The sequence below is a fragment of the Panicum virgatum genome, chromosome 1K (assembly GCF_016808335.1).
Source record: "Panicum virgatum strain AP13 chromosome 1K, P.virgatum_v5, whole genome shotgun sequence".
NCBI classification, from domain to species: Eukaryota; Viridiplantae; Streptophyta; class Magnoliopsida; order Poales; family Poaceae; genus Panicum; species Panicum virgatum.
In genome coordinates, this window is record NC_053136.1 from 49,343,371 (window position 1) to 49,364,661 (window position 21,291).

Consider the following 21,291-nt stretch of genomic DNA (forward strand, 5'->3'; position numbering starts at 1 on the left):
TTGATCTTAGTCCAAGCCCAAACCTCCTTTCTAGTACATTGGTTCCCAAACCTATAATCTGGAATAAAATGAGTGCTGCTTTTAAATCTTTGTTTGGATAGCCTATCGAATTTGTGTATTACTAAAAAAACAGTTTCCCCGTACAGTCTACATTCCGACTTTCAACAAAATTGAACCACGAAATACTCGATTGAGAGTGGCGCAACGGAAAAATGTTACTCTGCAGCTGCCGCATGCATTAAACCGGCTATGAAAGTCACAGACACACAGCTCAGTACCTGCGTGGTAAAAAAGCACTTTTATCGTGGCCCATACAAACTAACAAGTCAAGTCCATAAAATCAGCCCAGTTAAAGCTCGCGAAGCAGTACAGGGTAGCGCGACGGAAAGTTCGTTGGGACTCCGAGTTGGATGCTGTACTGTTTCGTGCTTGGCGTCGGCGCTGCCCACGCAGACGAGCGCCTCCTCGTCGGCTTCGCCGCCAACCTCTCCGGTGCCGTGCCAGGTTCGTACGGATCGATTTCTCCTTATTCTCTTCACGACCTTCGATTTGGGGTTGTTGGCTGTCCTCTCTCTCCCTGTCCCTGCCCTCCTTTTCCTGGCCCTCTACTGGTAACGGGGCTAGCATAGGGTTGAGATCCAGTCGGTGCTGGTCTCTGTTGTTAATGGCTGGAGAGGGAGGTGCCTAGATCTGGTGCTGATTTCTGGATCTGGAACGTTACTGCGTGTTGTCCTGCTAACTCAATCCAATAGACCGTCCCTGTCAAGTTCTCATATTCAGGGCGCAACTGTTCAAGATCAATCTACCAAAGGGCCAAGGTGTGGTGTAAACCGTGTAATTATTTGCAAAAGTCCTGTAGGTTGAACTGAACCCTATTCCGTTATGTCTTCCCCTGCAGCCTGGTTCCCATCCTGCCTCCGAGGATGGTTTTGGCAGGCAAACATCTTGTGGAATTAATTAATTTTGTATGCAAATTATTTCAGCTGATATATGTGTAATTTCTATGTAGTCAATATCTTCATGGCGTCATGCCCTCTAAGAGTTTGCTTTGTTGGTCGGATTGGCTGTGGATTGCTGCTATTTTTCATTATAAAACTTCTCTGTTTGTAAATAGAAGCCATGCTGCCTCGTGTTTTTCTGTTTAACTTTTGGTGCTGCACATTTACTATGTGTGCATGTCTATGTGGAGATACTGAGCATGGATGATGTTGTTCTCTTGCTTCAGGTTATTGGCAAAGTTTGTCCTGAACTGCCTATCATGGTGAAAGGCTGGGTATTCTCTACTTTGTTAGTGGTGTTTCTAGTGTTTGCTGCACCATGCGAGGCATTCTACTTGCCAGGTAGTTACATGCACACGTATCGGCAAGGTGAGGAAATAGGGGCAAAGGTGAACTCCCTCACTTCCATTGAGACAGAACTGCCCTTCAGCTACTACAGCCTCCCATACTGTCGTCCCAGAGATGGCATTAAGAAGAGTGCTGAAAACTTGGGGGAGCTTCTGATGGGTGATCAAATTGATAATTCCCCGTACCGTTTCCGTGTGAATGTCAATGAATCTCTGTATCTGTGTACCACAATCCCACTTGATGAGGCTGATGTGAAGCTCCTCAAGCAGCGAAGCCATGATCTGTACCAGGTGAACATGATTCTTGACAATCTTCCTGTGAGGAGGTTCACTGAGCAGAATGGAATGATCATTCAGTGGACGGGATATCCAGTTGGTTATATTCCAGAAGGCACCAGTGATGTCTATATCATCAATCACCTGAAATTTAAGGTATTGGTCCATAAGTATGAAGGAGGCAAAGTAAAGGTTGTTGGGACTGGGGAAGGAATGGAAGTGATCTCAGAGACGGACAGTGATGCCAACTCTGGCTTTGAGATTGTGGGATTTGAGGTGGTTCCTTGCAGTGTGAAGCGTGATCCTAAAGCCATGTCGAAGCATAAGATGTATGATAAAGTCGATCCTGTAAACTGCCCTGTGGAGTTGGAGAAATCTCAATTGATCAAGGAGAAAGAGCAGATTACTTTTACATATGAGGTTGAATTTGTAAACAGTGATATCAGATGGCCATCACGGTGGGATGCCTACCTGAAGATGGAGGGTTCGAAGATTCACTGGTTCTCAATCATGAACTCGTTGATGGTAATTCTGTTCTTGGCTGGCATTGTATTTGTCATATTCTTGCGGACGGTGAGGAGGGACCTGACTAGGTATGAAGAGTTGGATAAGGAGGCCCAAGTTCAGATGAATGAGGAGCTCTCTGGTTGGAAGCTTGTCGTTGGAGATGTCTTCAGAGAGCCAACCTCATCAAAGCTGCTCTGTGTCATGATTGGAAATGGGGTTCAGATTCTAGGCATGGCAATTGTCACCATTTTCTTTGCTGCGTTTGGCTTCATGTCTCCTGCATCAAGAGGAATGCTGTTGACAGGGATGATAGTCCTTTATATGTTACTTGGAATTGTGGCCGGATATGCTGCCGTCAGGCTCTGGAGGACTTTAAAAGGAACGTCTGAGGGATGGAGGTCTGTCTCCTGGTCAACCGCTTGTTTCTTCCCTGGCATTGTCTTCATTGTCCTCACTGTGTTAAACTTCATGCTGTGGACAAGAAATAGTACTGGAGCCCTTCCCATCTCACTTTTCTTCGGTCTTTTGTCCTTGTGGTTCTGTGTCTCCGTGCCACTTACCCTTTTAGGTGGTTTCTTTGGCACAAGGGCTGAGCCAATAGAATTCCCTGTTCGAACAAATCAGATACCAAGAGAAATCCCTGCAAAGAAGTACTCATGGCTCTTCATACTTGGTGCTGGAACTCTACCATTTGGAACACTCTTCATAGAGCTGTTCTTCATTCTTTCTAGTATTTGGCTAGGAAGGTTCTATTATGTGTTCGGCTTCCTCCTTGTTGTGCTCCTTTTGCTGGTTGTGGTCTGTGCTGAGGTATCAGTTGTTCTTACTTACATGCATCTCTGTGCGGAGGACTGGAGGTGGTGGTGGAAAGCTTTCTTCGCCTCTGGAACAGTGGCCCTTTATGTGTTCCTTTACTCTATCAACTACTTGGTGTTTGATCTCAGAAGCTTGAGTGGGCCAGTTTCTGCTATGCTCTACATTGGATACTCTTTCATCGTCTCTCTTGCCATTATGCTAGCTACTGGTACCGTTGGGTTCCTGACATCATTCTCTTTTGTCCACTACCTTTTCTCATCAGTCAAAATTGATTGAAGGCCTCATATTGTGGAATCTCTAAGGACGTCTCTAATCAAAGTGACCTGCAAGCTCAAATGGTTTGATCATTTCATCTTGCGGCCTTTTATAGACTTGTGCTGTTCGTAATGTAGCTTATTACTGAGATTATTGTACTTGTTATGAACAGTATATTTCAGCATATGTGCTTTTAAGCTTGTTGCTCCCTTCTCTGCTAGTACCTCCGTCCTCATATGTTTGCTGTTGGTTAGTTCAAAATTAAACTAATGACTGACATTCGAGAATGGAGGGAAAATGCTCTCCCAAAAGGTCCTGACTCGACCAATATTGTTGGTGGCTTGTGATGTGGTTGCTCTGCATGGTAGGGTTGCAACTGGAAAACTATTTTCTTGTGTTTCCCATGCACACCATTTTCGGCTATGTGCTTACCCAAGATTCCAGAGAACACTAGATCTAGTCTATGTTTGATAATTAATCATGCCTTTTTTACTTGAGCCTTTAGAATGAAAGAGACAATGTTTTTTTTAAAAAAAAAATCGGTGTAGACTGTTATTTCAAGTTGTTCAGTTTTATCTTTTATTAGATTTGTTTCTTTCAGGTGTCTTTCCCTTAGCTATGTTATTCTGAAATCAGTGATAAACATAACTAAGATATTTTTGGAATGCACTCACTCTGTCTGTGTGCGCGCGCGCGAGGTTCTATTCTCACATTTTTGAACTGTATAAAATGCTTACAAATTACTCAAACTGATGTGACATATGTGTATCGGTACAGTAATGGAATGATCTGCAGATGTTCCCACATTTTGCTTGGTAGTTGATACTAGAATAGTATCTCATTTCAACCTTTGCTGCTTAGCTGTGAAACTGGAACTTTTCAACTCTCCGCATGTCAAGCCGAGTACCTGTGTTTTGTTAGGCGAACATGTTACAGTGTGAGGTCCTTGTACGTTTTGGTGCTACCTGACCCCATTTTCATGGGCTGCCAGTCAAATTTATATGTTAGGCGACTTGAGCCCCCTCTTTCTTTATCATGCACTTCTGACCAGTTTCTTGGACGGCAGCTGAAATGTCATCTCGAACGTTCCTTTATTATGTTAATGGCCTGACAAAAAGGTATCAACCTCCTTCGTTTTCTTTGTTTCCGGAAAGAAGTCTCATTCTTGGCTGCCGCTTTTCTTATTGCTCAAATAATTCTTCACTTGGCGTTGCGCTGTTCTTCTCACCCTCAACTCATGACAACCAGACAGACACAAGATGTACCAGAAACCTAATGCTGAAGTTGACTGCCGTGATCTATCTCTAACATCACTGCTCCCTCCGTTCTCTTTTAGATGACATTTCAGACATCTAATTTAGCCTAGATATAGTTCATTTTTTTTTGTCCTAAACGCCATCCAAAAGAAAATGGAGGGAGTACATGCCAACCCCTTCTACTGCACGGAAATACACCAGATGGATTTTTAGTTCCCGGTGATCTGTCATGTAGTAGTATGAGTAGTATTTTTACAATGCAGTTGAGACGGGCATGTGCCTGCATCTTTGCTTTCGACGCACAGGTCCTCTGGATTTCTTTCCTTGGTAGACGTGATCTGGCTGGCTGTTCATGTGAAAGGTGCTCCCAGGCGGTTGTCCTCTCTAAGGAACGTGCCCCTTTCCGTGCTCATGCAACTCACCATTGTCCCCCCCCCCCCCCCCCCCCCCCCTCGTTTATTCCCAACTTTTGCCCTCCCGGATCGTTCGCCGGTTCACGTCGCGGGTCCGTGCTCCGATCCCCACTCCACCGACCCCTTTTTTTCCCACCAAACGTGGTTTGCTTGCTAAGAAACGCAGGGGATCCATCTAATGAGCGGCGGACATGGAGGGAGAGGGTGTGCGTGTGATCGTGATTGAGAAGCCTAGCTTTTTGCTGCCTCCGGAAAGGGAGTGGTGGCCAAGCAAGGCATCCGCGGTCAGCCGGTCACGGTCACGGCGGCAGGTTGGGGATCCATCGCCATGGCCTGACCGGACCAGGCAATGGACGCGCCTGCTACCTCTGAAGTTCATCGGATCTCCACTGGCGGGGAGTGTTGGGGTTGTTGTCTGAGGGTGTCCTTGTTCTGAAGTCAATTCGTGCATGATTGGAGTGAGGCAGCATCTGCGGGTGCACGATGCAGCCATACGCATGGTGTGTGTGATGGTGATGGGGACACGGGACTATGGGCTCATATGTCCTCTACGCTGACAGCCTCGAATGCAGCTGCGCAGAAGCACTGTCGATCTCCATTGTCCATTTGTCCCTCCCGTTTGAGCCGTCGATTAACCAGCTAATTTTGACCTGGTTTGAGCCGGCGATCCTGCTGCCAAAGTGCCAACAGTTAGGCAAGCGCCACGATTTTAATGTACTGTGTACTTCTATGAACTTCCCTTTCCAGTACGCTGATCGCCTGATTCTACGGGATAGGTTACCGGCTCCTACGAAAACCATTCTGTTTACGAAAATCATTCTGTTCTGCAGCAATATTTTTTTCTCAAATCAAATCAGTACTAGCCATCAGCCAGCCGAACAGAGCGAATATAACCTTGTCTCAGAAGAAAAGCAGTAAATAATTGAACCGACGGTGCGGCTGCAAAGAGAACACGGCCCGGTCCTGGATGGCCCACATGGCATCGTCCTAGGCTCTGTTTGGTTTCCTGTACTTAGTGTACTAGGAAACTTTGACCGCTAATTACGATGTTAGACAAAGCTAGTTTAGAAAACTAACTCCAGAACCCCGCGCTAGGAATCCTAAAGAATCTAATTAGGTCTTTGACCGCGTAATTAGAGGATAGTTGTTGTAGCATCACTGTATCTAATCATCGATTAATTACCGTCATTAGATTCATCGCGAAAAATTATACACATCTCTAAAAAGATTTTATAAATAGACTTCATTTAGCATTTCATGCATACAAGATTCTTTTCTCGAATTGCGTAATCTAGAATCTCTAGATTGAACCAAACAGGACCCCAGTGTTAGGCTCCCTACCAACCTGCTGCCGAACCAGCCCAGGGCTGTATTTAGATGAGATGAAAAAAGGGAGAAACAGTCACATCAGTCACTGTAGCACTTTTCGTTTGTTTGTGGTAAATATTGTCCTACCATGACCTAACTAGGCTCAAAAGATTCGTCTCGCAACGTACATCAAAACTATGCAATTAGTTTTTTTATTTAACTACATTTAGTACTCCATGCATGGATTATTTGTTATATTTAATGTTTCGATGTGATAGGAGATGTGATGGATGTGATGGAAAGTTTGTAAATTTGGTGGGAACTAAACACACCCCAGGTCAAACAACGATCCCATAGTCTGCTAAAAAATTCGTCCTGCACGTGGAGAGCGAGTCGCGGAGGCCCAGTACGAAGCACGGATCCCCAAACGTGGACCTGCGCCGAAACCCTCCACTCGCATCGCACACCGACGGAATGGCCCACGACCTAACAGGCAAAAAGCATTTAAATTTAAATAAAATCTCGCTTGCTCAAAACAATTTAAATAAATCTCGCCATATATTATATACATATATATAAATGGCAGCAGTGGAAAAGGGATTTAGAAAAGAAATCTAACCGTCTGTTTGGATGGACTGACGAGTCCATCCGGGTTGGGTCGAACCCCTTTTTGCGTTGCTTGGATGGAGGGTGGGAGGGTTGGAGTGGTCCCGTGAGTGGAATATTCCACGTAGATGCGGGTTCACCGCGTCCCTCCAAAACTGGCGGACGGAGCGAACCCAGTATTCTCCGTCGGGAGCGCCGTGTCCTCCGTCTTCTCCACGCGGGCGGAGGAGGGCGCAGAGGGCCGACGACTTCGAGGCCGCGTTCCGGGAGTTCGACGGGGACTCCGACGAGCTGCAGAGCAAGCCGCTCGGGTTCAACGCTTCCTCCGCCGGCGCCGCGACCAGGAAGCTGAGGAGGCAGCAGGAGGAGCTGCTGGCCGCGCCGGCGCCGAGCAGGGCCTCCGCCGAGGCGCCCGCAGTCGCCTACGACGCTGCCGCGCGCGACATCCGCGGGCCTAGGGCCAAGCTCAACTTCCCCTCGCCCGCCGACGCCGCTCCTGCCGCCGGGCGCAAGTGGCGGCGGCGGCGGCGCGCGGGCCCGCGTCGGGGGCGGCGGGGGCGGGGGCGGGGAGGTCCGGCGGGGCGGGGAAGCGGCGGCGGCGGCGCGCGGGCCCGCGTCGGGGGTGGGGAGGTCCGGCGGGGCGGGGAAGGGGCGGCGGCGGCACGCGGGCCCGCGTCGGGGGCGGCGGGGGCGCGCGGGCCCGCGTCGGGGGCGGCGGGGGCGGGGAGGTTCGGCGCGTCGGGGGCGGGGAGGTTCGGCGCGTCGGGGGCGGCGGGGCGAGGAGGTCGGGCAGCCAGGGCGCGGGGCGCGTCGGGAGAAGAAGAAAGGAGATGGGGAGAGAGAGGAGACCGACATGTGGGGCCCACTAACGGCCCACTAACGGAATGAGTGTTGCCATCCAACCCGTACTCCCAATTCCTTCAACCAAACATGTGATGGGTTCACTCCGTTCCCAAAATTTGAACTGCAACCAAACAATAAGATGAGTTGGCTCCGTCCCCAAAATGAGGGTTGGATCCAACCCAATCCACCCATCCCGCAACCAAACACACGGCAAGCTGCACGCAACGAAGGGGGAAGAAGAGGGCGGGTATAAAATTTGGCGGGTTCGTGCCGCGTCTCCCCCCGCTCCTCGATTCCGCCGGCGAAGCGTTTACTTCTTCTTCTTCCACCTCCGCGATCTCGAGGTGCGCGCGAGCGAGCAGGGGGGCGCGCCCATGTTTTGACCTCGCCTGCGTCGTCCCGGCCGCGATCCAGATCTGAGGTGAGCTTCTCTTCCCTCCCCTGATCTCCGCGCCTCCGCGCTCGCGGCCTCTCCTACCCTGCATCCCCTCGCGCCTTGGCCCAGATTCAGGCGCCCCGTTCACTAGGACTTGTATTCATTTCTTCAGTCCTTGGTAAGGGAACACTGGTTCGCTTAGATGCAGGCTCGTTTTGTTCCCCGCAGAATCATTTCTTTCTTGTGACTCTTGCGCCCTGCAATACGAGTACTTGATTCTGGGATGGATGCTTTAATGTCCGATCCGCGCGGTTTTGCTGCGGATTCGTTTGCTGCGTTTAGATCCCATAAATGTGAATTGATCACCGTGTCCACCATTATTCATGCGGTGGACTGTTGATACCAGTTTATTTACAGAAGTTTATGGGGTTTCAACTGAACCCCATGGCACATGTTAATTCCATCCTTGAGTTTTATATTTCGTATGCTGTATGTTGATCCATGGGGAAGAGGGACAATGAAAGAAAGAAAAAAAAGGAGAGTTTCTTAGGAATTGAATTGATTTGTTATTTTATACACTTGCTTGCAGGTCGTGAGGTTCTTGATTGAGCGATCTCAAGAATCGTCACTGCAATGGTCGCCAAGATGCCGTCATCCAGATGGATCTCGGCCTCCCTGCTCGTCCTGCTCCTGAGCCTGCACCCGGCTGTCCACGCCTTCTACCTCCCCGGCACCTTCATGCACACCTACTCCCCCGGAGAGGCGATCTGGGCCAAGGTTAACTCCCTCACCTCCATTGAGACTGAGCTGCCCTTCAGCTACTACAGCCTGCCATACTGCAAGCCTCCGGAAGGTGTCAAGAAGAGTGCTGAGAACCTTGGTGAGATCCTCATGGGTGACCAGATTGACAACTCGCCATACCGCTTCCGTGTCAATGTCAATGAATCTGTATACCTCTGCACCACGGACCAGCTCACCAAGGACCAGGCTGAGCTGCTCAAGAAGAGGGCGCGGAATCTGTACCAGGTCAACATGGTCCTGGACAATTTGCCAGTCATGCGGTTCACCGAGCAGAACGGGGTGACAATCCAGTGGACTGGGTTCCCAGTTGGGTACAACCCGACAGGGAGCAATGAGGATTATATCATTAACCACCTCAAGTTCAGAGTTTTGGTCCATCAATACCAGGCGCAGGGTGATGTGGTGGTCACAGGTGAGGATGGTGTTGCAATGGTTGAGTCTGACCGCAAGAGCGGGTTCCAGATTGTTGGATTTGAGGTCGTGCCTTGCAGTGTGAGGCGTGATCCTGAGGCCATGTCTAAGCTCAAGATGTACGACAAGGTTGACTCCGTGAATTGCCCATTGGAGCTTGAGAAATCTCAGGCGATCCATGAGAATGATCGGATTACATTTACCTATGAGGTTGAGTATGTCAAGAGCAACATCAAGTGGCCATCAAGGTGGGATGCTTACCTGAAGATGGATGGTGCCAAGGTGCACTGGTTCTCGATCATGAACTCAATGATGGTCGTCTTCTTCCTGGCTGGCATTGTGTTTGTCATATTCTTGAGGACTGTCCGCAGAGATCTGACAAGGTATGAGGAGATGGACAAGGAAGCACAAGCTCAGATGAATGAGGAGCTCTCAGGATGGAAACTTGTTGTCGGTGATGTCTTCAGAGAGCCCTGCTGCTCAAAGCTGTTGTGTGTTATGGTTGCTGATGGTATCCAGATCACTGGTATGGCAGTTGTTACAATTGTGTTTGCTGCGCTGGGATTCCTCTCACCTGCTTCCAGGGGAATGCTCCTGACTGGAATGATCATTCTCTACCTCTTCCTTGGTATCATTGCTGGATATGTTGGTGTCCGTGTTTGGAGGACCATCAAAGGAACCTCAGAAGGGTGGAAATCTGTTGCCTGGCTGACTTCCTGCTTCTTCCCTGGCATTGTTTTCATCATCCTCACTGTGCTGAACTCCATTCTGTGGGGCAAGAAGAGCACTGGCGCTCTACCCATCTCATTGTTCTTCACCCTCCTGGCCCTGTGGTTCTGCATCTCTGTGCCACTCACACTTATTGGAGGCTTGCTAGGCACACGTGCAGCAAGCATTGACTACCCTGTCCGCACTAACCAGATTCCACGGGAGATCCCTGAGCATAAGTTCCCCTCATGGCTGCTTGTGCTCGGTGCGGGAACTTTACCCTTCGGTACTCTCTTCATTGAGCTCTTCTTCATCCTCTCCAGCATTTGGTTGGGAAGATTCTACTATGTCTTTGGCTTCCTGTTCATTGTCCTCTTCCTGCTGGTCATAGTCTGTGGTGAGGTTTCTCTTGTCCTAACCTACATGCACCTATGCGTTGAGGACTGGAAATGGTGGTGGAAGGCCTTCTTTGCTTCAGGTTCTGTAGCATTCTATGTTTTCCTCTACTCGATCAACTACTTGGTGTTCGACCTCAGGAGCCTGAGTGGACCAGTCTCTGCAACACTCTACCTTGGCTACTCCCTGATCATGGCTCTTGCAATCATGCTCTCCACTGGTGCCATTGGCTTCCTGCTCTCATTCTACTTCGTCCACTACCTCTTCTCGTCTGTTAAGATTGACTAGAGGTGCGCTTGCTCCCTCCTGGTGCAATAGAGTCACCTGATCATGGTGGTAGTTACCCCTTAGAAACAATACACAATAATATCAAACGGGAAAAAAATTGGATACATGGCAACTACCATGGCTTTTGGCCCTGATTAATTCAATTATTTAGGATAGCACAGTTACTCAAGTCGAAGCTTATTTCTTAGACATGTTTGTAAGGTTTCAGCTATGTTTTATCACCTTTTGTAATACTATTCAGTTTTGCTTGCTCTGGGCATTTGTGAGCAGCCTTTGGTGTTGGAACACTCGAGATGTATTCAATATGAAACAGGCTTATTCGTTTACATCTGTAACGTACTTTGACTCTGAGTAGTTGTGAAGCCTGTAGCCTGTTGATGGTAGAACAGATACTGCTTTGTTGAATTTTTATTAATTCTACTGAATATTGAGTCAAGATATATATGCTACTGGAATTTGACATTACTCTGGTGCTCAATGCTGCGCCGTTCAGCGGTTCCTTGCTACAAATGTCCCCAATCTACTGTTTACTCGATATGCATGCTGGTATAACCAGGCCACTGTTGTCTACTGAATTCCATTGTTGTGATCAAGGACTGTATTTTTTGCAGAACTATTTACAGGCTCTTCATCATGTCGAGCAACGGATGGTTGGAAATAGTGACTCTGATCCGTGCTCTGTTTCTGGATCCAACTCGGCTGAAGCCTGTCGGAATACGCCGCATGGATTTTATTACAGCATGAATAGTGTATATCGGTGTTCATTCATTTGTACCACTGTACTTGCTACCGTAGATGAACAGTACTCCAGTTCTTGACGCTTAGCTTGGATTCAATCAAGTTAGGACAAGACATGAACTAAGCCCCAGTGCCACACACGTCCACAACCTCATGCAGGCTGCGGTGGAAAATCAAAATCTCGCCAGAGCAGAAGAGAAAGAAACAGCTGAGCTGAGCCATCAACACCGTGTCGGATTGCCTTGGCGCCTAGGCTCCTTATGACCCATTCACCCACCTCTCTCTAATCAAATTATGCCCCATCTCATCTCTAATCTCTTCAATCATTCGTTTCCTAACTAATCTCATACATTAAACACGGTAAATCTTGCAGTATAGGAGATGTCCAGTCCAGGACACCATATGGGCCGGTTGCTTGGCCCAATGGGCCTACAAGTGATCGATAACTGGCTACACATTTGAGCGGCCATTTTCCTTTTTATCCCATTTATTTAATTATTACAATCAGACAATGCAAAATTGAGTCAAATTCATATTTTCAACGAAATGAGTCCAAATGTATTATAGCAGAACTGTAAATAAGATAAAAGCTTCAAACAACCGCCCTGACATGTCTTACAACGAGATAAAATCATCTAAGCCCGTCTGCACACACAAATTGAACGTAATCGACTATCAGAGCAACTTGAAGCTTGATAAACATAGTAACTAACTAAATTTTGCTCAAAGGATCCCATCACATGGAAAAGGCTTCATCTGAGTAGAATGAGTCGGGGTTGCTGACACAGCATCATAGTTTTGTTGTAACAATCCGGGGAAATCCGTGTCCATGGGCAGCTCGATCTAGACCTGAGGCGACTCTGTCTGATCTCGCTGTCTCCATGAGCGGTGTCCTCTGCAATGATTTTCACTCTGCCGTCTCCGGGCAGGAACCGTGGCGCGGCCCACAGGGTGACGTGAGTGGGAGGTGATTCTCACTCACTCGGATATGGACTGGCACCGCCGCCCCCACCAGCCACCGCCGGCACCCCTGACCTGACGTGTGCGTCGGCCAACCAACCCGGCAACCGGCACCGGCGATAGGAGAACGACGGGCTCTGCTGAATGCCTCCAAACGAGCGATGATTTCGTAGCAGGAAACCTTTCTTTATATACAGTAGCACTTGTGTTATCGTGTGCTGGTAGCATTTAGCTAGCTTGATCATCCCCTGGGCAACAGCATAGCGTAGTAGAGAGAGGAGGGAGAAAGCAGCAGCTATGGGGTCAGGAGGAGGCGGCGGCGACCGGCAAGCGCAGCCGCTGCTCGGCAAGCTCTCGGAGTCGTCGTCCGGCGAGCACCTGGTCAAGAGAACCGGTGAGTCCACTCCCGCCAAGATCATCTCTCTGGATCTCCATGATGAGCAATCTGGAAAAGCTCATCAGCAGCCTCGATCAGCTTGCATCCGTCGTTGTGATTCGTCCTGCGTGCGGCGCGCGCAGGCACGGTATGGACGGCGATGGCGCACATCATCACGGCGGTGATCGGCTCCGGCGTGCTGTCGCTGGCGTGGAGCGTGGCGCAGCTGGGCTGGGTGGGCGGGCCGGCGGCCATGGTGTTCTTCGCCGGCGTCACCGCGGTGCAGTCCTCCCTGATCGCCGACTGCTACATTTCCCACGACCCGGAGCGCGGCGTCGTCAGGAACCGCTCGTACGTCGACGCCGTGCGGCTCTACCTAGGTGAGCCGTCGATCGATTATTTGACTTTGCTAGCTAGCTAGCTTTGATTAATTTGCCCATTGGTCGCTGCTTCTCGATCAACGCTGACGAGATGAACATGGAGCGAGCCATGAAGAATTTGTTGAGAATACGACGATCTAGATGATAGCAAAGCACCACCCCAATTGAACAAGAAGTGACACTACCAGTCAGACAGCACTGTAGCTGTTATCCATAAACACAAAAGCTTTTGCAGCATGGTAGGTCGCTATGCAAGTCTTTTGCAGTCTAAAGAACAAACAGTGACAGAACGTCTGAACTTGACCTTACATGAATATCCCTTTTTTCAGTAACAAATTAAAGATGATATCTGCATATTTATCTACACATTTTTGATGAAATTTGTTAGACGCTACACAGCGCGTGGAATCTGGCAACGAGATGAGTCGCTTTCCGTAGAGCAAGCATGAGTCACGATTTAATTTTTTTTTTAAAAAAAATCATGCGTCACGACTCTGAATGTCAGGGTAGCCTGGATAGGTTGCTTTCAGTCTATGCCTACGGCTCCGATTAAAAAAACGATTAGGTGATAGATGTATATGTAATGGTAATCCAATTGGCAGAAAATAGAGGCCGCCATTTGCAAAGAATTGCTAAGATAAAAATATATATGTTGCTACATTTTGATGCGACTGATAGCCAATCGGTGGACGCCACGTGTGCAGGTGAGAAGAGCCATTTGTTCTGCGGCTTCTTCCTCAACTTCAGCCTGTTTGGCACCGGGGTGGTATACACGCTCACCTCCGCCACCAGTATGAGGTAGGATCCCACTATGTGCACATCAGTTTCATCCACCTCATTCGCTTGCCTGCGTGGCAACCTGACAGCCACAAGCTTATGACTTTGTGCGGTAGCACTTGTAACTTATTGGCACGGCCTAGCTAGAAAGGGAGATTAAACGTGATAAGAATTCAGAAAGAAGGAGCTGTCAAGGCAATGGAGAGTGATGCATGGCCTTGTCCTTTAATGACCAATCATCAGGGCTAGACCAATGTCTAATTGCACTAGTAAATAGCACTGCTACTGGACACCTTTGTTTCTATAAAAAAAATTGAAGCTGATGATGCAACACTCGAAAATTTCTTGTTGGATGGACCAAAGCAAAGTCTGAATGAGGTCATGCTCATATACATGGACCTTGCGTGTGCCTACAGTTTCTGCCACTTGTTCTTTCTGGGTTATCTTGGGCACCCAATATTTGCTCTGGTAGATAAAATTTGTCTTCTTTAGAAACACGCAACACATTATAGTCATATGCCTTCGTACTTTTCTGTCGAGGCCAAGCTAGAGAGAGAGAAGAATTGCCGGCAGCCGTTGCTTGCAGAGACGAGTACTGTCAGATTAGCGGATTATAGAATTATACTGTGGGCGCACGCACACCCATGGTCGCTAGCAATTCTCGACGGCCTCGTCACTAGCATCTTTTTTTTTTTTTTGGCGAGGTCGTCACTAGCAATATTACTCGTAGCCGCTGCAGCCAAAGAATAGTTCGGCACTTCCGCCTGAAGCTGATGCAAAGCTCCATGAAACATTGGGCCGCTGATGACGAACTGCTTGCAGGTCGTACAGGCCCACGAAGACGAACTTTCCGCGCGTAATAGGCCGAGTTGGGCCTCACTGAATCGCCGGTTTATCCGCCCATACAGTTTTTTTTCGTGATGAATTTTAATTCAAAAAATTGCGATGAATCTTACGAGATTTGGTTAAGTTAGGCAGATTCAGAGATTTGGTTAGTTCAGAAAAATTGCGATGAATCTTACGTGTTGAATTTTCGGAGGACTCATTTTCTGTCATCGTGTATGTCGCAGGGCGATCCAGAGGTCCAACTGCTACCACAGGGATGGCCACGACGCGCCGTGCTCCGTGGGAGGGGACGGCTACTACATGCTCCTCTTCGGCCTCGCGCAGGTGGTCCTGTCGCAGATACCCGGCTTCCACGAGATGGCGGGGCTCTCCTTCTTCGCCGCCGTCATGTCCTTCTTCTACGCCTTCGTTGGCGTCGGCCTCGGCGCCGCCAAGGTCATCGGTACGTGCTGCCCGGCCGGCCACCGTGCGTGTTCGCGTTTCATCGGCATTGGATCTGCAAATTAAATAAACCTCCGATCACTGCAGCGAACGGGGTGATCATGGGCGGCATCGGAGGCATCCCCATGGTGTCCACGCCGCAGAAGGTGTGGCGAGTCTCGCAGGCCCTCGGGGACATCCTGTTCGCCTACCCCTTCTCCCTGGTGCTGCTGGAGATTGAGGTACAGGCACAGCATGCAGAGCCAACACTCTTCGTGATCGATCTCGTGCTAACTGCTGATCGCGACTCGTGTGGTTATTGACTGCGATTGATTGATGAATCAATCAAGGACACGCTGAGGTCGCCGCCGCCGGAGAACGAGACGATGAAGACGGCGACGAGGGCGAGCATCGTGATCACCGCCTTCTTCTACCTCTGCTGCGGGTGCCTCGGCTACGCGGCGTTCGGCGACGGCACCCCGGGCAACCTCCTCACCGGCTTCGGCTTCTACGAGCCCTACTGGCTCATCGACCTCGCCAACCTCTGCATCGTCCTCCACCTCCTCGGCGGCTACCAGGTGTACACGCAGCCGGTGTTCGGCTTCGCCGACCGGCACTTCGGCGGCGCCGCGGCCGAGGTGCCGGTGCTGGGCGCGCGCCGCGTGAACGTGTTCCGGCTGTGCTTCCGGACGGCGTACGTGGCGGCGACCACGGCGCTGGCCGTGTGGTTCCCCTACTTCAACCAGGTCATCGGGCTGCTCGGCGCCTTCACCTTCTGGCCGCTCGCCATCTACTTTCCCGTGGAGATGTACCTCGCCAGGAACAAGGTGACGCCGTGGACCAAGCAGTGGCTCGCCATCCACGGATTCAGCTCCGTCTGCCTGCTCATCAGCGCGTTCGCCTCGGTCGGATCCGCCGTGGGGGTGTTTGGGTCCGAGACCAGCTAAGCAACTCTGTCAGCAATGGCAGCTCTAGTGGGCATAGTTTTTTTTTTCAGATGGGGACTAGTGCAGCCACATGAATGTCCACTTGTATAATTATTTGCAGTCAGGTTAATTTCTAGTATGTATTAAGAACTTGGTGTAGATAGATAAGGTAACTTGGTGTAGATAGATAAGGTGAGTTTTAAGAGCATGCCTTTCGAAAAAAAGTTTTAAGAGCATGCGAGACAATTTTACCTGATCATGGCAGAGCAGGTAAGCAAATGTTTGTCTTGCTCAACCGAATTCAACAGGAAAAAAACACAGTTAGGATGCATGGGATGGCGGCGGACGGCCGTTCAAGTGGAAGTCGGTGAACGGCAGGATGTAGCCCTCCACCCGTCTACCGTATCCTTCACAAATATCGCTTTCCGAGTCCAAATCATACTGCCCGGTGACGCTCGCATCAGCCTCTGTAAAACCCGTGGCCAACAATTAAATCGAAGACGTGAGAAATTAACAGCGAGTTGGAGGGCGGGGCGGAACGAGGAAAGATTCCTCTTCCATTTACTTCATCGAGATACAAGCAATCGGATTTGACCAGGCAAGCTCTGGAAGAAGACAACATCGAGAGTACTTACAAGGCACCAACATGGCATTTAGGACAAGAATTCACTACCAGTAATTGTCATCTCTTATAACACACAAGTCCTTTCAATGGGACAATACAACAACAATCGAGAGTACTTACAAGGCATAACGAATGACCAAAGACAAAAATGAAAGGCCGCGAGTATATCCAACAGTTACACCAGGATATTCTACAATGACATTTTTACAGATCCAAGCTATCCAGCGTAAAGGTCCAAGACCAGCAAGTGGATAGCTTTCAAGGCATTCAGCTCAAGTGAAGAATATCGATGCATCTTGAGGGTAGGCTTTTAGACAACGATCAGGTAAGGTAAGGTATCATTGGTAGTCTAGATCGGGACCCATTCCAGTTCTAACTCCAACTCACCTGATTCTACGTTCTGCAGCTTTAGGTGCACCTCCTGTTTTACCTTGCCCCCGACAACATTCACAGTGCTATCTTTAACCAGGGCGTTATCTTTGGTCATGAACCACCTTCCAATCTGCATGTCGCCAAGGCGTGAAGTATCTCCAAAGGCCATGACAGCTGTGATCATTGGCTGGAGATCTATCTCTGCTTCACCCATGATATCATCGGCAGAGAACGTATCATGGTCATATACTTCCTGGAAATCGAGATCATGCATATTATTTTGTATGCCATAAAGCATTATATGTGTAATGATGTTCAAGTGGCTTTCTAGTTGTTTCACTCCATTTGCTATTGTGTGATTGAAGTCAAGGAAAATACCCTAACAACAGAGCTATAATTCATTAAACTTAAAATGTAATATACTCTTGCTTGAGTTAAAATTCTTGAATAGGAGGGGAAAATTTAAAGGGTTCAAATGAAAAAACTTACGAGTTTTAGAGGTCCATGATTTCGAGGTACAGATATCTTAAGCACCTCATTCCATACTGGATTCAGATCACTCGGTTTAACCGTTGTTTGATCTCTCTGCAATTAGGAGTGATCATTGAGTGTTTTAAGTGCGAGATTTGCGTCACAAATAAATTATTATGTATATAAAGTGATATAAATATACCTGCGCTCCAAGTGATAAAACAACATATGGATCACTTGTTAGCATATCTCGGACGGCCAAGTTAGTACCTTTCACCACGGTAATGTTCAGCTCACCAACAAATTCTCTCGTATCTTCCTGTGATCATTTACAAGGATAAGATGGATGGACTATATTGCTACAATTTACAAGTTTCATTGAATTGCTCCATCATAAACATGCAACTGCTATGCAGAAATCTTGTCAGACCAGAAATAGAAGAGTTAGCTAAATATCAAAAAATTACAAAATCTATGTTTCAGCATAACATCTTACAGAGACATCCTTTCTTGAAGTGCTAGAGAAACTGCTATCCACACTCTTTGTAGAAGTGGTAGATTTAAAAGATGATCTCGAAGAAATGCGCAAACTTGGCTTCAAAAAATCTTGAGTCTCATACTTAGCTCTGTGTATAGAAAAGTGAAGGGATTACTGTATGAGAAAACATTGGTGAAATTGTAGAGTGGGAAATGAAACAGCTACCGGACCTTATGAATTTTGTTCTATACTCCATCGTCGAATCTGGTTTAGGTTTAGGGTGATCTTTTGGAAGAAAAGCCTCATAAATTGAATTTGCATATGAGTTTCCACCAACCTCAAGCATAGAGTCAATATCACTATCGGACCAATCATCCAAAGTTACAGATAAAACCTAATAGAGAACAGGTGGAAGCATGAAATGAGTAGAGTCTATAAGCATGAGCTATGACAGATTACAGATCACATGTCTAAAGAATCTAGATGAATTTGAAGGTGCATTCACATATTGTAAGTATAATGAAAAGAACATCTAATAGTTTTTCATGGTTCAAATAACCTTTGAAATGTCAGGTCCAAGTGCCCTATGAACATCTCCACATTTTAAGCAAAGAAATACTCCAATAGTAGCAGATCTGAAATGCACAAAATATAGGTTTTACAATTTGTGTACAAAGAGATGAGAAATCAAAGAAAGTACGGCACATGGATACAGCAGTAAAGCTATGTGTGGGTACCATTATATCAATCTTCACATGAAAAAGTCAATGATCCAATTTATCAACACAAAAAAGGAAGAACATATTTGTAAAGAAGCCTTGCAAGTATCTCTCCTCTGGAATGGAAAACGTAATACATGTTTAAACAGAAATGATGACTTCACTTACGCCCATTTGGGATCAGGTGCGCTACAATCAGCACATATCCTATTGTCACTTTTTAGCATGAGATCCTTCAATTTTTTTGCTTTGCCTATCACAAGAGAAAAGAGAATTTAGCAAAGTAATACTGGTAAATCATGCTACAATGCTACACAATAGTACAATACATAAGGCTTATCAAGTTATCATTTACAGAACTTAAGCATGTGACACAGAATATACTACTCGTAATATAGTGAAACTCATGCCCGAAGCTTTCTTTTATTGGATTCTTATCATTGATGTATTTTTAATATTTAGCACGGGATGTATGCACCCTTCACTTACAAAAGCATGAGTGCATGACACGCAGCATATTATGTAGCGAGTAATATGTTATTTACCTACAACAGGCTTGGTTGACTTGATGGGTTGATAACGATTAGTGGTACTCATCTTTCCGGTGCAACCTTGGATAACTCACAGAGCCAAACAAACTACTTAGACCTGCAGACAACTTAAGGGTTAGCCAAGTCAAATACCATTCTTTTATGAGTTACTTTCATAAAACTACAACTACTTGTGTCAAACTGTCATGGAACTACAACTGCTTGTGCCCTCAATTTGACAAACCTACAGCATTCCACATGGACCCACAAGTAAGCCACACGAAGTTCACATGTGGATCCACACATGACTTGTGTGGCTGACATGTGGGCCCATGAAAAAGTAGCTCCGTGAAACTGAGGCAAAACGTAGTCTGTAGTTTTGTGAAACTGAACGCAAAAGCTGTAGCTCCCTGTCAGTTAAGTGCAAATAGTTATAGTTCATTCAAACTAACTTATAACAATGAAAGGAAGAGAAAACATAGCAAATAGGGGGGGGGGATCCCCATCTTTCATCTCATAAGAATATCATCATCCACAAGAACCACTGCACAGCTGCTGCTCCCTTGCCACAAATGAGGTTTCACTACCCCAGCCAATATTAAGCCAAATTTCATGTTACAATAGCCTTATTGTTGAAATATGGAGCATACAGAAAAAATAATGTTGGAGCTGGAACGTATTTGTGAATCCTGGATACCAAAGCAGCAAAGCTCACAGAGTTGGTTCGTGAAATTTCTGCTGCATATTTATCACCTATATGAAACCTTAACCAAGTCAGACAACTCATCATCCTGATGATTATGTGTGGTTAGCTCCTCTCCCGTTAGTAAGCTCTGCAAGGACATGATGTTACCAGACTACCGCTGCCTAGCCTCAGCCACTGCATTACCCCAATAACGGTGCTCACCCAACCCCAAAGGTTTGCAAATGCCATGTGTTCTGGAGCATGACAGAAATAAATCGACCTTGATCAGGCAGGATTAGAAACTGAAAAAGGGGGGTGAGCCAGATTTCACCGCATTAAAAAAACATTCTAGATTTGCATACAATCAGAGCTGAGATGTCAATCGATTGTCCCAACTCTCCAATACGAAGGCACCCAATACGAAACATCCTAGATTCCATTCCATGCAACGTGTATTGACGATTGCGCCATCCGAGTCAAAATCGCATGAAACGCCTACAGAAATCAAGCTCTGCAGCAGCGACCAATCGAGCGGTCAAACCAACAGCCGGGACCCCGCGAAATCAAACAAACCAAACGCGCGCGCGCACCATCGGATCGCATCGAGACGATCGCGATTCGCGAAGCGGCACATTATCGCCCCCTCCCTTGCGGATCAGCGAGCTGACCGCATCGGCGCTTGAGAACGCCCGAATCAGAGGATCCGCGGAGCAGAAATGTTCAGATGGGGGAAAAAAAATAACAACCAACCTGAGGGATCAGCGAGGCGGCGGAAGGGTGGGGGTACCGCCGGCGGCTCCCGGGGGGTGAGATCGCCGGCGGCGCTGGAGCGATCGCCCCCCGGCTTCGTCGCGCTGGCTCGGGTTGCGGGGCTGGTGGACGCGCAGAGCGAGCACGGCGACGTGGGGAGGATTATATGGGGGCGGATATTGTATTCTCCTCCTATTTCTGTAGCCAACCTTTGTCACATGGCGGTGGTGGCGGATTCGCTCGCGGTCATGGCGACGGGGCGCGCCTGGGGCCTGCGAGAGGGAAGGGGAGGGGAGGGAGGGAGCGGTGGAGCCGGTCGAGCTCGCTGGCTGGAGGCTCGAGCTGTTCGTTGGCCTGGCCGCGTTTGGGTTTGGGCCGGACGGCCGGCCGGATCTGATGTCTCCGCAGTGCCTGTCGAAAAAACTCCCTTTTTTCCATATATGTGAAGTCTGTTTTTTCTCTCTGAACTTTGAAACCGGCCGACAAGCCTCCTCGAACTCTCAAAACCGGTCGCTGGACCTACTTGAGCGGGTTTGAGGACGGTTTTATTATTTTTCTTTTATATTTATTTTAACTAAATCTTTAAAAAATTATAGTAAATCACAAAATAGAAAATCTAATCTTTAGATATAT

The 21,291-nt window shown here is 47.9% G+C and overlaps 4 protein-coding genes across 9 annotated transcripts; 3 read left to right on the top strand and 1 right to left on the bottom strand.

Moving 5' to 3' along the window:
- The first annotated feature begins 237 nt into the window (after window positions 1-237).
- Window positions 238-3,419, top strand: LOC120640146 (transmembrane 9 superfamily member 12-like). Of its 3 annotated transcripts, none has more exons than XM_039916024.1 (2): window positions 238-504; window positions 1,226-3,419. In XM_039916024.1, exons 1-2 carry the CDS (start codon window positions 250-252, stop codon window positions 3,218-3,220), a joined length of 2,250 nt encoding a protein of 749 aa, XP_039771958.1. In that variant the 5' UTR covers window positions 238-249; the 3' UTR covers window positions 3,221-3,419. The 3 variants fall into 3 exon arrangements, with proteins under 3 accessions (XP_039771958.1, XP_039771966.1, XP_039771963.1); XM_039916032.1 differs by having other exon boundaries at window positions 369-818; XM_039916029.1 differs by having other exon boundaries at window positions 369-508.
- Window positions 3,420-7,843: 4,424 nt separating this feature from the next.
- Window positions 7,844-11,429, top strand: LOC120640168 (transmembrane 9 superfamily member 12-like). The gene is made up of 3 exons (XM_039916038.1): window positions 7,844-8,046; window positions 8,591-10,607; window positions 11,217-11,429. The coding sequence occupies exon 2, from the start codon at window positions 8,635-8,637 to the stop codon at window positions 10,603-10,605; it is 1,971 nt and encodes a 656-aa protein (XP_039771972.1). The 5' UTR covers window positions 7,844-8,046; window positions 8,591-8,634; the 3' UTR covers window positions 10,606-10,607; window positions 11,217-11,429.
- An 868-nt stretch (window positions 11,430-12,297) lies between these two features.
- Window positions 12,298-16,307, top strand: LOC120640178 (probable amino acid permease 7). Of its 4 annotated transcripts, none has more exons than XM_039916045.1 (6): window positions 12,298-12,697; window positions 12,823-13,059; window positions 13,764-13,857; window positions 14,907-15,124; window positions 15,211-15,344; window positions 15,453-16,307. In XM_039916045.1, the coding sequence occupies exons 1-6, from the start codon at window positions 12,601-12,603 to the stop codon at window positions 16,047-16,049; spliced, it is 1,377 nt and encodes a 458-aa protein (XP_039771979.1). In that variant the 5' UTR covers window positions 12,298-12,600; the 3' UTR covers window positions 16,050-16,307. The 4 variants fall into 4 exon arrangements, with proteins under 4 accessions (XP_039771979.1, XP_039771991.1, XP_039771997.1 ...); XM_039916052.1 differs by having other exon boundaries at window positions 12,378-12,697; window positions 12,779-13,059; XM_039916057.1 differs by lacking the exon at window positions 13,764-13,857.
- A 352-nt stretch (window positions 16,308-16,659) lies between these two features.
- LOC120640205 (ADP-ribosylation factor GTPase-activating protein AGD12-like) lies at window positions 16,660-20,977 on the bottom strand. Its single transcript, XM_039916069.1, has 9 exons — window positions 20,659-20,977; window positions 19,239-19,341; window positions 18,862-18,946; window positions 18,534-18,609; window positions 18,205-18,368; window positions 17,993-18,122; window positions 17,699-17,815; window positions 17,515-17,610; window positions 16,660-17,278 (listed from the first exon to the last, which is right to left on the bottom strand). The coding sequence occupies exons 2-9, from the start codon at window positions 19,288-19,290 to the stop codon at window positions 17,003-17,005; spliced, it is 996 nt and encodes a 331-aa protein (XP_039772003.1). The 5' UTR covers window positions 19,291-19,341; window positions 20,659-20,977; the 3' UTR covers window positions 16,660-17,002.
- Window positions 20,978-21,291: the final 314 nt, after the last annotated feature.

Bases quoted from the DNA above. Each gene is read 5' to 3' on its own strand.
- LOC120640168 (XM_039916038.1), top strand. From the start codon at position 8,635: ATGGTCGCCAAGATGCCGTCATCCAGATGGATCTCGGCCTCCCTGCTC.
- LOC120640205 (XM_039916069.1), bottom strand. From the start codon at position 19,290: ATGAGTACCACTAATCGTTATCAACCCATCAAGTCAACCAAGCCTGTT. The intron at 18,369-18,533 runs GTTATTTGAACC...GTTCTCTATTAG, and splicing joins TTGGACCTGACATTTCAAAG to GTTTTATCTGTAACTTTGGA. The intron at 18,123-18,204 runs GTCCGGTAGCTG...TTCTATACACAG, and splicing joins TATAGAACAAAATTCATAAG to AGCTAAGTATGAGACTCAAG.
- LOC120640178 (XM_039916045.1), top strand. From the start codon at position 12,601: ATGGGGTCAGGAGGAGGCGGCGGCGACCGGCAAGCGCAGCCGCTGCTC. The intron at 12,698-12,822 runs GTGAGTCCACTC...CGGCGCGCGCAG, and splicing joins GCACCTGGTCAAGAGAACCG to GCACGGTATGGACGGCGATG. The intron at 13,060-13,763 runs GTGAGCCGTCGA...CCACGTGTGCAG, and splicing joins CGCCGTGCGGCTCTACCTAG to GTGAGAAGAGCCATTTGTTC.
- LOC120640146 (XM_039916024.1), top strand. From the start codon at position 250: ATGAAAGTCACAGACACACAGCTCAGTACCTGCGTGGTAAAAAAGCAC. The intron at 505-1,225 runs GTTCGTACGGAT...CTCTTGCTTCAG, and splicing joins CCTCTCCGGTGCCGTGCCAG to GTTATTGGCAAAGTTTGTCC.